Source organism: Doryrhamphus excisus, linkage group LG6 (genome assembly GCF_037039965.1).
Source record: "Doryrhamphus excisus strain RoL-2023G ecotype Guam linkage group LG6, RoL_Dexc_Guam_v1.1, whole genome shotgun sequence".
In the NCBI taxonomy this organism is placed as follows: Eukaryota; Metazoa; Chordata; class Actinopteri; order Syngnathiformes; family Syngnathidae; genus Doryrhamphus; species Doryrhamphus excisus.
In genome coordinates this window covers 10,022,663-10,037,139 of record NC_136362.1, presented here as the reverse complement: position 1 = coordinate 10,037,139, position 14,477 = coordinate 10,022,663, and the positions used below count along the sequence as shown (strand labels likewise).

Here is a 14,477-nt window from a genome sequence, read left to right as displayed (position 1 = left end):
TCATGCCATTCACATTTTTAACTTACCTTTTATTAATTTTAAGACATTTTTGTTTTTGTGTTACTACTATTTTCTATGGAATCCAATACCATTGATTCTTATCAACTTATCAACTCCTAAATATAATACTAAATATCATACAAATATACAAATATACATTATTCCTAACCAAAATGGCAAAATTGGCATAAAAACGCATTGATTCTAGTATGGAAGAGTGTAGGGTCCAGTCACTCATGCGTCTAAGGGTCAACTGAGGCAAGTGAGGCCTGCACTTTTTTTGGATGTTGTTGCGGGGTCTTTTGTGACCTCTTGAATGAGTCTTTGCTGCGCTCTTGGGGGCCATTTTGATTGGGAAGGTTCACCACTGTTCCATGTTTTCGCTCTCGCTGTGCTTTGCTGGAGTCCCAAAGCTTTAGAAATGGCTTAGATCTCAACTAATCTGGTATCGATAGTAGTATTTTCTTATGTGTATCTACTAGTAATACTACTTATATACGGCGTATAACCAGTACTGCATCTCTGAGTAGATGCTACTGACTGATGCACCTGCTCCCCTCCTCATCGGAACCACAACGACTTCCCCCGAGTGTTTGATGGCTCTCCAGTGAGCCAACAGCATGGACCACTCCTCGCTGCGGCGCAGTAGTGGAGGATAAATATAACCCCCCCCCCCCACTCCACCTCCTCACTCCCTCCCTCCCTCCTTCCTTGCATTGAGCCTGCAACATCCCGACTGGCCGAAGCTGGCGATTGCAGGCAGCGAGCCCCCCACAAGACGGATGATCTGACCTCCTACAGCGGCCCCCCCCCTTTTTTCTTTTATTTCTTCTCTATTCCCGAAAAGAACAAGCTCTTATTTGGTTGTGCGGAGCGGACAAAAGGTTAGTGAAGTCTCGTACAGTAATAATGAAAGCTCAGCTCAGCATGCAGCAGCAGTAGAAACACTTCATCTCGTATGCAGGACACTTTGTAACCACGGTTACACAACACAGGACTCCTTTCTTGGTCCAACTCGCTTCAACTTGTTCTCCAAGTGTACTAACCTATCAGCGATATTAGAACAATATATCCAGCAAAACAGATGCACCGCTCTTGGTCAGGGCGGGCACTATTAAGTGAAGTGAAGCCGCCCCCCCCCCCCCAACGAGCTCAGATCACATAGCCCTGCAGCTGCACACCACCAACTGCTAGGGCTATAATAGGAGAGAGAGGTAGGGTTGCGTAGCTGACCATGCTGATTCCAAGGAGCCAAGGAGCTCTGCAATCCTATTTAAGTCACTGTCCTGTTCACTCCTGAAAGGCTTTAGTGCAACGTTAACTTGCAAAATGGGCTGCACGCCAATCCTTCAACCAACTTAAAGCTACAATATAACAGCAGCAATCAGCAGTCAAAATATTCAAAGAAAAAGTTGTCACCTCATGAAAAAAAAATTGTTTTCCTAGAATAATATCATAATATTAGGATGGAAAATAACAGAAAAATCAAAGTCATTTTACAAGAGTAAAGTCAAAATATAAAAAAAAAAAGTTGTAACCTCATGAAAAAAATTTTATTCTTTTACTAGAATGATATCATAATATTGGGGTGGAAAATAATGGAAAAATCAAAGTCATTTTACAAGAATAAAGTCAAAATATTAAAAGAAAAAGTTGTAACCTCATGAAAACTTTTTTATTGTTTTACTAGAATAATATCATAATAATAGGACGGAAAATAACTGAAAAAATTAAAGCTATTTTACAAGAATAAAGTCAAAATATTAAAAGAAAAGTTGTAACCTCATGAAAACTTTTTTATTGTTTTACTAGAATAATGTCATAATATTAGGATGGAAAATAACTGAAAAATTAAAGCTATTTTACAAGAATAAAGTCAAAATACTAAAAGATGTAACCTCATGACAAAATTTTATTGTTTTCCTAGAATAATATCATAATATGAGGACAGAAAATAACTGAAAAATCAAAGTAATTTTGAAAGAATAAAGTCAAAATATTAAAAGAAAAAGTTGTAACCTCGTGAAAAAAATTGTATTGTTTTACTAGAATAATATCATATTATTAGGACGGAAAATAACAAAAAAAATCGAAGTCATTTTACAAGAATAAAGTCAAAATATTAAAAGAAAAAGTTGTAACCTCATGATCATTTTTTATTGTTTTACTAGAATAATATCATAATATTAGGATGGAAAATAATGGAAAAATAAAGGTCATTTTACAAGAATAAAGTCAAAATATTAAAAGAAAAAGTTGTAACCTCATGAATTTTTTTATTGTTTTACTAGAATATTTATCATAATATTAGGATGGAAAATAATGGAAAAATCAAAGTTATTTTACAAGAATAAAGTCAAAATATTCAAAGAAAAAATTGTAACCTCATGAAAATTTTTTATTGTTTTTCTAGAATAATATCATCATATTAGGACAGAAAATAACGGAAAAATCAAAGTCATTTTGAAAGAATAAAGTCAAAATATTAAAAGAAAAAGTTGTAACCTCACTGAAAAATGTTACTGTTTTACTAGAATAATATCATAATATTAGGATGGAAAATAACAGAAAAATAAAGTCACTTTACAAGAATAAAGTCAAAATATTAAAAGAAAAAGTCGTAACCTCATGAAAAATTTGTATTGTTTTCCTCGAATAATATCATAATATTAGGACGGAAAATAACGGAAAAATTAAAGTCATTTTACAAGAATAAAGTTTAATTATTAAAAGAAAGAAGTTAGAATCTAATAAGAAAAATATAGATTTTTATGATATATGATACATATATTATGAGAGTGTGTAGTGTTTTAACTGTGCTCTCCTGTGCTGTGCAGATACATCATGGGGATCAAGGCTGCCCTCCCCAGATATGAGCTGTATCTCTACACTGCAGTGCTCTCTGTGGCCTTGATATGGGCCGGCAGTTGGATATTTGAGGCTTCGAGTGGTGAGTGGCAGGACGAACGCTCGCTATGCCTGTGTTCCCACACATTTATGCACCACCCCCCCCCCCCCCCACACCCGACACCTCAACTTTCTATTAATACAAGTACAATTTAAGAATGACCCGATTCACTATCAGCCTGTCATTCACAGCGGAGCCTGGCACAATGCATAATACCCAAACTCATCAGACAGATGTGCAAGGGCTGAGTGTGAGGTGGTGAATGGTACAGTCCGTGCGGGCACGCTCAGTTTTGCTGTTCCGGAGCTTGAAAATGCTCATACATGGCTGCTTTTTTTAAAAAGCTGCACTTAAACCGTATCCTGGCTCTGTGCCCAGAAGTAAGTGTCTCTCCCACTTTGAGATCCATTTTCACAGCCATTAGTTCAATCAGGGAGTTCATTTAAGTAGAATTTAACTTCAGAGGTGTCCAAATGCTTTCCAGAGAGGGCCATCTACTGGAAAAAATATATTTTTTTAGATAGAATTGTTGTTTTACAACTGGTATTTTCCAAATATTTCAATTTTCCTCTTAACTAATTAGCCATTTCTGCAAAGATAACACCTTCAGTGCCGGCCATTTCTGAACAGATCTTTGACGGCACACAAGGTATTTTGTTCTATGGCTATATAAACATGGATCCTACCAAAATTAAGATTAGACGCTGTCTTTTTCCAGGAAAAAAAAAGGTTGTTTCTACCTTTTTCTGTTCTTTAGTAATCAGCAGTAGAACATAGGTAAGTTTCAGGAAATTATCAGTTCCTCACTAAAAAAGGGGGGGCCTAACTTTCACTTTGACACAAAATAAATTTTGTTTTTGTGGCAGTTAAAATAGCTAAACAACTATACCCTCACAGCGGCACGCTGGATGAGTGGTTAGCGCGCAGACCTCACAGCTAGGAAACCCGAGTTCAATTCCACTCTCTGTGTGGAGTTGACATGTTCTCCCCGTGCATGCGTGGGTTTTCTCCGGGTACTCCGGTTTCCTCCCACATTCCAAAAACACGCTAGGTTAATTAGCGACTCCAAATTGTCCATAGGTATGAATGTGAGTGTGAATGGTTGTTTGTCTATATGTGCCCTGTGATTGGCTGGCCACCAGTCCAGGGTGTACCCCGCCTCACGCCCGAAGACAGCTGGGATAGGCTCCAGCACCCCCGCGACCCTTGTGAGGAAAAAGCGGTAGAAAATGAATGAATGAATGACTATACCATCACATAAACAACACAATAAAGTATGATTATTTATACTCTTTATTATTATTTATACTTTTTATTATTATTTATATTTTTTATTATTATTTATATATTTTATTATTATTTTTTATATTTTTTATTATTTTTTATATTTTTTATTATTATTATTTAATTTTTTTTTATTATTTATTTACAAACTTTTTACAATTTTTACATCTGGAACTGAACTTTGGCTAATGTAACAGCTGCATTTTATAGGGGCTTCCTCTTCCTGCTGCCTGTTTCTCTTCTTCTCATGACACACTTCTGCCACCTAGTGGCCATTTTCACGGCATTCAAATTGCTCTCAAGCTTAATCCATTGGCGGGGGAGTTGCATCATCACTTCTATAGCCGTTCTCTTCATATTATCACTTTCTTATCATAAACATTTGATGCTTTTTTACATATAGAATTTTCCAACTATCTTTCGGTAAATTTTTAATTTATTTAATTTTTAATTATGATTTTATTCTTTCAAATTTTCTCTCTTTTTAAAATATACTTTTTAAAAATTATATGTATTTTCAAAAGGGGCAGACTTTGGACACCACTGATTAAAGATTAAATGACATAGTCTGACTTACCCTAAAAACTCGACTTACATCAGTTTAAGAACAGAACAGCGCCCCAGAGCATGTATATGAGTATGACACCTCCTTGTATTCAGTGCAATTTGTACTCTTACTGTAGCTGTTGTTACTTAAAACAGGCTCCTACACAGAGGATAACATTTGAGCGGCGAGGCGAGCGCATCACCACGAGTCTATTATGTAATGTCTAATTTTGTCACATTGATTGAAGTGCTTGTGAAGTGATTAATCAAACAATTGCATAATAAATGTCATGTTTTTTTTCTCCCTGTGATAGAAGAACTGTGTGGGATTTCATGTCATAGTCAAGTCGCCTGCGAGTGGTCTTTATCACACAGGCGTTAAATCACATGCATCAGGAAAATGCTGCAATCTGCAGTTAATCCAAAGCGAGATCAACACCGACGCCGCCTACCTGTGTGACGTACGGCATATTGTACTCTAAACGGAAAATGTACGCCAAACGAGGATGTTAACCGCTACATCCATAGCGTTTGAACATGGGGTGAAAACCTGTTTGCCCCATCCTGATTTATTTATTTTATGCATGTTTCTCAGACGGGCTGCACGGCGGTCGAGTGGTTAGCGCGCAGACCTCACAGCTAGGAGACCAGGGTTCAATTCCACTCTCGGCCATATCTGTGTGGAGTTTGCATGTTCTCCTCCTACATTCCAAAAACATGCTAGGCTAATTAGCGACTCCAAATTGTCCATAGGTATGAATGTGAGTGTGAATGGTTGTTTGTCTATATGTGCCCTGTGATTGGCTGGCCACCAGTCCAGGGTGTACCCAGCCTCTCGCCCCCGAAGACAGCTGGGATAGGCTCCAGCACCCTCGCGACCCGTGATATTCACAATAAATAATTTAAAAATACGTGATTATGGAAGTCAAGTGTACAACGCACAATTTTTAAATGTTTTATGCTTCATTGAGAGCGTTTTTTTCTTTAAGCGTTGACATTTCGTAGTTTGTTCTGGGGTTCTTGAAGGCACCCTAGTAGCGGATAACAGACATTTTAAAGTTTTTCTGCATTCTTTCTACTAATTCTACTACTAATTCTTTCTACTTTTTTTTGTTCTTTAGTAATCAGCAGTAGAACATAGGTAAGTTTCAGGAAAATATCAGTTCCCAACTAATTGTTTTCATGTAGAACAACCTTTTTTGTGTCATTTATGTTGTGGTATAGATATTTCAGCTGTCACAAAAGCAAAACAAGTTATGCTAGAACTCAATCTTTTCACAAAAAGTTAGTCGGGAACTGATATTTTCCCAAAACTTACTTATGTTCTACTGCTGATATTCACAATAAATAATTTAAAAAATACGTAATTATGGAAGTCAAGTGTACAACGCACAATTTTTAAAGTTTTATCCTTCATTGAGAGAGTTTTTTTCTTTAAGTGTTGACATTTCGTAGTTTGTTCTGGGGTCCTTGAAGGCACCCTTGTAGCGGAAAACAGACATTTTTCTGACATTTTCAAGTTTTTCTGCATTCTTTTGTCATCTGAAATACGTGACTAGCACGTAGTTTTCTGCCATGAATGCTGATTAACAAACATGCGGGGAATCGATCGTATAAGCAGTGAAATACAGTAAATGTTCTTTGAGCATGTTTGGAAAAATATTGTGTTCTATGGCTATATGAACATGGAACCCAATGAAAGAAAGATTAGACCCCCATCTTTCACCAGAAAAAAATGTTTCTTTCTACTTTTTTCCGTTCCTTAGTAATCAGCGGTAGAACATAGGTAAGTTTCAGGAAAATATCAGTTCCCAACTAATTGTTTTGATATAGAACAACCTTTTTTGTGTCATTTATGTTGTAGTATAGATATTTCAGCTGTCACAAAAGCAAAACAAGTTATGCTAGAACTGTATCTTTTCACAAAAAGCTAGTCGGGAACTGATATTTTCCCCAAAACTTACTTATGTTCTACTGCTGATATTCACTATAAATCATTTTAAAATATGTGATTATGGAAGTCAAGTGTACAACGCACAATTTTTAAAGTTTTATGCTTCATTCAGAGCGTTTTTGTCTTTAAGCATTGACATTTCGTAGTTTGTTTTGGGGTCCTTGAAGGCACCGTAGTTGCGGAAAACAGACATTTTTAAGTTTTTCTGCATTCTTTTGTCATCTGAAATACGTGACTAGCACGTAGTTTTCTACCATGAATGCTGATTAGCAAACATGTGGGGAATCGACCGTATAAGCAGTTAAATGCAGTATGTGTTCTTTGATGCATTGTGTTTGGAAAAAAGGGTTTACTGCTCAATGGTCATCCAGGACGTTTGTATTTTTCCATTCAGAGAATGTAAACAGAAAGGCATTCAAAGAGAGTGTGAAACCAGGATGGTATTACTTTGGCAGAAAAATGGTAAGTTGCTATATTTCTTACGTGGGAATGCTCTTCTGAGTTGTGGTTTTGCTTACAGTTTCGTCGCTAAATCATATAATTGTTTTGTTTTGCAGGACGTTGCAGACTTTGAATGGATGATGTGGTTCTCGACATTCCGCAATCATATACTTTTTGCTCTCACTGGTCATGTGATCTTTGCCAAGATCTTCACCTTGTTGGCCCCAAAGGTGCATGCATGTGCGTACCGTTTGCCGTAGTCAGATAACATGTGCATTGCCAATTGTATTTATATATACATATGAATTATGTTGATTTTTAATATTGTATATAGTTTTTGCCTTATGTGTTTATTCCAAGGGTGTCCAAACCTTTCCCAGTGCATACGGTAAAATCAAATAATACAATACAGATAATCTGTGTGTGGCTTTCTAAAAACAGTTTTTAACATTATTAGAGCCCTGTAGATACAAAATAACACCCCTATAGTATTGTTTACAACACACTGGGCATCCATTTTGCTGCAGGGACTCGACACGGCGCATACGCATACAGTAAAATCAAATAATACAATACAGATAGTCTGTGTATGGCTTTCTAAAAACAGTTTTTAACATTATTAGAGCCATGTAGATACAAAATAACACCCCTATAGTATTGTTTACAACACACTGGGCATCCATTTTGCTGCAGGGACTCGAGACAGTAAAATCAAATAATACAATACAGATAATCTGTGTGTGGCTTTCTAAAAACTGTTTTTAACATTATTAGAGCCCTGTAGATACTAAATAACAACCCTATAGTATTGTTTACAACACAGTGGGCATCCATTTTGCTGCAGGGACGAGAGACGGTGCATACGCATACGGCAAAATCAAATAATACAATACAGATAATTGCTTTCTAACATTATTAGAGCCCTGTGGATACAAAATAACACCCCTATAGTAGGTACAATCAAATAATACAATAAAGATAATCTGTGTATGGCTTCCTAAAAACAGTTTTAACATTATTAGAGCCCTGTAGATACAAAATAACACCCCTATAGTATTGTTAACAACACACTGGACATCCATTTTGCTGCAGGGACTCGAGACAGCCCCCAAGCCAGCAAGTTAGCATTAGCCTTGAATAAATTTCTTCTACGCTTATGAAATCTCAGACTTACCACTTCCACACAAGATGGGAGGATAACTTATTTTACTCTATCATGTATGTGGGACATGCCAGGCCACATTTTGGACACCCTTGGTTTATTTAATATATTTTAAGTAACAAGGAGGTGATCTATAGCGGCTTATAGTCACATTGTTGACGAATATATTTATGTACGTGATTCCAGTTAAAACGACTGTGGATAGATACCGACTTGATGCATGAGAATGAAATGTATAAGGATGTGAAATATGGCATATTTAAAACAGATTGCGTATGTTTTAAACATGTTCTCTGTCTTGTTTCATGCTTACGCTGAAGATTGGTATAGATGGATGTAAGGTAACCTTAATAAACTTGTGAGTGTTATCATAACCTTTGTTATGTTTCATTCCACTCACTTAGCTGTGTTTGTTTACTCTAACACTATTAACACCTTGTGTGTTACATTTTCATGGTTCTAACATGATTGGTTTGTTAACATAGTGTATATTATGAAAGTTATGCAGTCATTATGCATCATAATGATAGCGGCTTACTGTGTTTTCCCCACAGCACAGATCTTTCGTCTTTGCCGTGTATGGGACTTTGGCGGTCCTGGTCACTATGGGCTGGACCTTCATTGCTTTGGTTCTGTCTCACTGCATCATACTCTACAGCGTGGCCATGATCAAAAGGAAATGGATGTGCTTCGCTGCAGGCCTGGCCACCCTCGCCTCAATCAAGTTGGAGCCGTATAATTCCTGGCAGGTGAGATTTATCAAGACACGACTTGAGGTCAGTAAATGATTGACAACTCCTGCAGGAAGCCTTGGTGACGGGCTCTTTTGACCTGCAAGATATTCTCTTCTACGGAGGATGCGGTTTCAGTATCATGCGCTGTATGAGCTTCGCTTTGGAGAACTGCGAGAAGAAAGATGGCAGCTACACGTTCTGTGACCTGCTGAAGTATAACTTCTACCTCCCTTTCTTCTTCTTCGGACCCATCATGACTTTTGACAAATATCACGCCCAGGTATTTTTTTTGTTGTTGTCGAGTTAATGTGTAAAAAAATATATATATTTAAAAAAAAAAATAGGACAAAAACTCAAACTCATAGTTGCTATTTTTTCCCATTTTTGCAATTTTTTTTGCATTTTTTTTTCTTTTTATGATATTATGACTTCATTCTCATAATATCAATTCTTTACAGCCTAATTTTCCAAAACTTGTAACTATTTTTCTTCTCATATATTCTTTAACAGTGCAACATGCTATTAACTCCCAGCCAATTTTCAAAAGACTGACTGATCTTTCAAGGCACATAGATTATTGTGTTCTATGGCTATATAAAAATGGAACCTAACAAAACAAAGATTAGACTCCCATCTTTCACCAGAAAAAAAAAATTATTTCTACTTTTTTTTGTTCTTTAGTAATCAGCAGTAGAACATAGGTAAGTTTTAGGAAAATATCAGTTACCAACTAATTGTTTTAATGTAGAACAACCTTTTTTACGCACAATTTTTTAATGTATGCCTCATTGAGAGCGTTTTTTTCTTTAAGCATTGACATTTCGTAGTTTGTTCTGGAAAATATCAGTTACCAACTAATTGTTTTGATGTAGTAGCGGAAAACAGACATTTTAAAGTTTTTCTGCATTCTTTCTACTAATTCTACTACTAATTCTTTCTACTTTTTTTTGTTCTTTAGTAATCAGCAGTAGAACATAGGTAAGTTTCAGGAAAATATCAGTTCCCAACTAATTGTTTTGATGTAAAACAACCTTTTTTTGTGTAATTTATGATGTAGTGTAGATATTTCCGCTGTCACAAAAGCAAAACAAGTTATGCTAGAACTGCATCTTTTCACAAAAAGCTAGTCGGGAACTGATATTTTCCCAAAATTTACTTATTTTCTACTGCTGAATTTCCCGATAAATAATTAAAAAATACATGATTATGGAAGTCAAGTGTACAATGCACAATTTTTTATGTTTTATGCTTCATTGAGAGTGCGTTGACATTTCGTAGTTTGTTCTGGGGTCCTTGAAGGCACCCTATTAGCGGAAAATGTTAAAGTTTTTTTGCATTCTTTTGTCATTTGAAATAAGTGACTAGCACGTACTTTTCTGCCATGAATTGTAATGTGCTTGTCCATCTGACCGGCATAGGCAAATGCCACAAAGCTGAGCCGCAAGGAGAGGGAGATGTGGAACATCACCACCAGAGCATTGTTGCATCTGGGATTGATTGTGATGGTGGACGTCTTCTTCCACTATCTCTACATCCTGACAATCCCCAGTGACATGAAGCTGGTCACCAAGCTGTCCGACTGGTGTCTAGGTGAGTTGGTAGTCACCAGGAAGGCCTCTGCAATGATGCTGCCACCTAGTGGCATCTACGGGTAACTGACTTGTGGAGGCACGGTTGATAAGTAAATGCATGACGGAAGAAACACTACCTCACTTTCTTTTTTTTAATTCGCGCCGTGCGGGAATTCGGAGCAGAGTTACGATGCAAACAAAAACAAACAAAAAGTATTTTAGCGCATAAATGGGGCGGCACTAACGTCACGGCGAAGAGTCACGTGTGATGTGAAGAAAGAAAAGTTGTATGAGATTTGTGGTTTTATATACAGATGAGGGAAAATTTTGCTCTGGTTTTGTTCACTTTGTATGAAAACTTTATTGTATTTTTCTACTACAAAAAGAATATGAATGTGTTTATGAATTTAATTTAATTTAATTTAATTTAATTTAATTTAATTTAATTTAATTTAATTTAATTTAATTTAATTTAATTTAATTTAATTTAATTTAATTTAATACAAAAAAATTCATATTCTTTTTTTGTAGGTCAAAACATACAATAAAGTTTTCATACAAAGTGAACAAAACCAGAGCAAAATTTTCCCCCATCTGTATATAAATCCACAAACCTCCTACAACTTTTCTTTCTTAATTTAATTTAATTTAATTTAATTTAATTTAATTTAATTTAATTTAATTTAATTTAATTTAATTTAATTTAATTTAATAAAAAAACATTCAGATTCTTTTTTTGTAGGTCAAAAATACAATAAAGTTTTCATACAAAGTGAACAAAACCAGAGCAAAATTTTCCCCCATCTGTATATAAATCCACAAACCTCCTACAACTTTAATTTAATTTAATTTAATTTAATTTAATTTAATTTAATTTAATTTAATTTAATTTAATTTAATTTAAAAAAACACATTCATATTCTTTTTGTAGTAGAAAAATACAATAAAGTTTTCATACAAAGTGAACAAAACCAGAGCAAAATTTTCGCTCATCTGTATATAAATCCACAAATCTCGTACAACTTTTCCTTCTTTAATTTAATTTAATTTAATTTAATTTAATTTAATTTAATTTAATTTAATTTAATTTAATTTAATTTAATTTAATTTAATTTAATTTAATTTAATTTAATTTAATTTAACAAACTTCAATCACAAAACAGTATAAAACAGTATAAGCAGAATAATATGAATGTGTATCTGCCCTGACATTGACAGCCGGTCTGGCCTATTCCAACCTGGTGTATGATTGGTTGAAAGCAGCCGTGATGTTCGGCGTGATTAACACGGTGGCGACGCTGGACCACCTGGACCCTCCTCAGCCCCCTAAGTGTATCACCATGCTGTATGTCTTCGCTGAGACGTGAGTATGGCCACATTTACAGGACATTCTTCTTTCAAACACGAAGCTCACTTCTATTTGGTCTTTATAGGCACTTTGACAGAGGCATCAATGACTGGCTGTGCAGGTGAGGGTTTACACATGCGGTGCGTTAGGTCAGCCAATAAGAGCGTTCCTTTCTCAGGTATGTTTATGACTACATCGGGAGAGATCACGATCAAATCTTCCGCGAGCTCCTGGCCACCTTGTGCACCTTCGCCATCACCACACTGTGGCTGGGCCCGTGCGAGCTGGTCTACATCTGGTCCTTCTTCAACTGCTTCGGACTCAACTTTGAGCTCTGGGTGGCCAAGTTCTTCTCCATTCCGCCATTTTCCACCATAGAGGTGAGAAAAAAATGATTTTTTTCTTTAATATTTCAACTTTATGCTACTAAATTGACATGATTTTTCCTCATAATATTACAAGCTTATTCCCTAAAAATAGTGACTTTTAATCTTGCTAGAATACAATTTTTATATTATGACTATTTTGAAATTTTATATTTACTATTATTACTAATATTGACTACTATTTTGATTTTAATATTTTACTAATTAATATTTTACTATTATTACTAATATTGACTACTATTTTGAATTTAATATTTTACTAATTAATATTTTACTATTATTACTAATATTGATTAATATTTTGAATTTAATATTTTGAATTATAGTAAAATTCTTGGTTTTTTTTAATTTTTCTGTTGCTTTTATTTAATAAAATATTTCAAATTATTTGGTATATTATTTATTTTGTTTTTCATTATATTATGTCTTATATATTTTTTTATTCTTTAATATTTCATATTTCAACTTTATGCTAAATTGACATTTTCCTCATAACATTGTGAGTTTATTCTTGTCAAATTGGAATTTTTTTTCTCATTAGAATACACATTTTCGCAAATAATGTTTTACTTTATTATCAAAAAATGTCATGAAAAATATTTTTTAAAGTCTTTCATAAAAGTCTTTAATAACTTCTCCTCATTCTTGTGAAATAAGGATTAGATTGAACCTTTTTTCTTAATAATTTGACTTTTTTCATGTAAAATTACTGCTGATTTCTCCTCTTTTTTTGTTTTCTTGTAAAATCATATTTTTGTCCGCGGGCCTATTAAAAAAAAAAACAAAGCTAATTGCTAATTGGTATTGTGCTGTGCAGTTTGTCTGTATTACCACATATTTATGAAGTATGACTCAATTAGTGTTTTTACTAGATTAGGTAATTACACAGATAATTCGATTGTGCCCGATGAGCGTACCTTTCAACGACGTCACAGTCAGAACAGCTGTCACTCAAATTTTTCTACATGTAGGGTGTCATGGGTGAAGCCATGTCGCGTAGGATCCGAGGTCTTTTCAACGCCGCCAACTTCTGGGCTATCGTCCTCTACAATGTTCTCTCCCTGAACAGTCTGGAGTTTGCCAAACTGGTTGGTAGAAGACTGCTTTTCAAAGGTAGGCGAGAAAAACACCCACCATATTTTTTCCCCCCACCTGTTTCACAGTATTACTGTTCCCCTTCCCACACACAGGCTTTCCTATGTCGAGCCTTTCTGTCTTACTGGTGACGTACTGCGGCGTCCAGTTGGTCAAAGAGAGGGAGCGTCAGCAGGCCCTGCAGGAGGACGCGGAGGCAGTCAAGCCGCTAGATGGTGGCAAAGAAAAGGCAGAATAAACATCAGGAAGTCAGGAACACCGCCTCACATTTTTCATCTGCAGCACTTCCAGCCTGCTTGTGACTTATAATTTTCACCTCGGTTGCACTTTCCGGAGACGATCACAACAATCTTTGGCACAAAGACTCACCATTAGATTTTGTATGCATGGTGATGGTACTGTAAAGGAACAATAGAGTGAATTATATTACAATGCCGATATTGATAAAGAGAATGTTATCCAAGGGCTACAAGGTGAAAACGTAGATATAAAAAGGTGCAGTGGAGCACTCCACGTTGCATGCAGCTATTATAATGATGTGTATCTACATAACTCCAGGCCATAATGCTTAGGACTTACTATCGATCTTGAATGTGCAGGATTTTGTAGGTTTTCCTACCTGTTTGTCATGTTTACACTCACTGCATTGCCTTATCTCAGTGTAAGATTTTTTTCATCAAGCAAAACAAGAATAAAGTCTTCCTCAATGCATAAAAAACCGTAGTTTTATCACGGAGAATTAAATCGAAACCTACAAGCATTTAACAGTTTCATTTGTTTGTATTGCTGTTATGGTGGGTCTAACACTGGTGCTGCCCTCAATATCACCACAAGGGGGTGTAGTTGAGGCGGATTTGATTATTAGCGCCGTTCCACTCGCACACAATGACATTAAAGTAAACCTTTAAAGGGCAAACCGATGCTTATTGAATCTGTTGATCTCTTCCGCTCAATTTGAACTTTCTTGACCTCTGCCTCCTTTTCCAGTTAGTGTTTGTTTGGTTTTTTTTCGACAGGTAAAATACGAGAAACTATTAACATGGAATGG

At 35.6% G+C, this 14,477-nt stretch overlaps 1 protein-coding gene across 1 annotated transcript; it reads left to right on the top strand.

Moving 5' to 3' along the window:
- Window positions 1-820: 820 nt before the first annotated feature.
- Window positions 821-14,476, top strand: hhatla (hedgehog acyltransferase like, a). Its single transcript, XM_078791384.1, has 12 exons — window positions 821-883; window positions 2,836-2,950; window positions 7,087-7,154; window positions 7,250-7,363; window positions 8,850-9,044; window positions 9,100-9,309; window positions 10,448-10,619; window positions 11,819-11,963; window positions 12,034-12,069; window positions 12,127-12,328; window positions 13,306-13,447; window positions 13,525-14,476. Exons 2-12 carry the CDS (start codon window positions 2,845-2,847, stop codon window positions 13,665-13,667), a joined length of 1,533 nt encoding a protein of 510 aa, XP_078647510.1. The 5' UTR covers window positions 821-883; window positions 2,836-2,844; the 3' UTR covers window positions 13,668-14,476.
- The last annotated feature ends 1 nt before the right edge of the window (window position 14,477 follows it).

What these genes read in the sequence shown, in the direction of transcription:
- hhatla (XM_078791384.1), top strand. Translation starts at nt 2,845, where the DNA reads ATGGGGATCAAGGCTGCCCTCCCCAGATATGAGCTGTATCTCTACACT. An exon ending in GATATTTGAGGCTTCGAGTG is followed by an intron (nt 2,951 to 7,086) that starts GTGAGTGGCAGG and finishes TTTTCCATTCAG; the next exon opens with AGAATGTAAACAGAAAGGCA. An exon ending in TAGAAGACTGCTTTTCAAAG is followed by an intron (nt 13,448 to 13,524) that starts GTAGGCGAGAAA and finishes TCCCACACACAG; the next exon opens with GCTTTCCTATGTCGAGCCTT.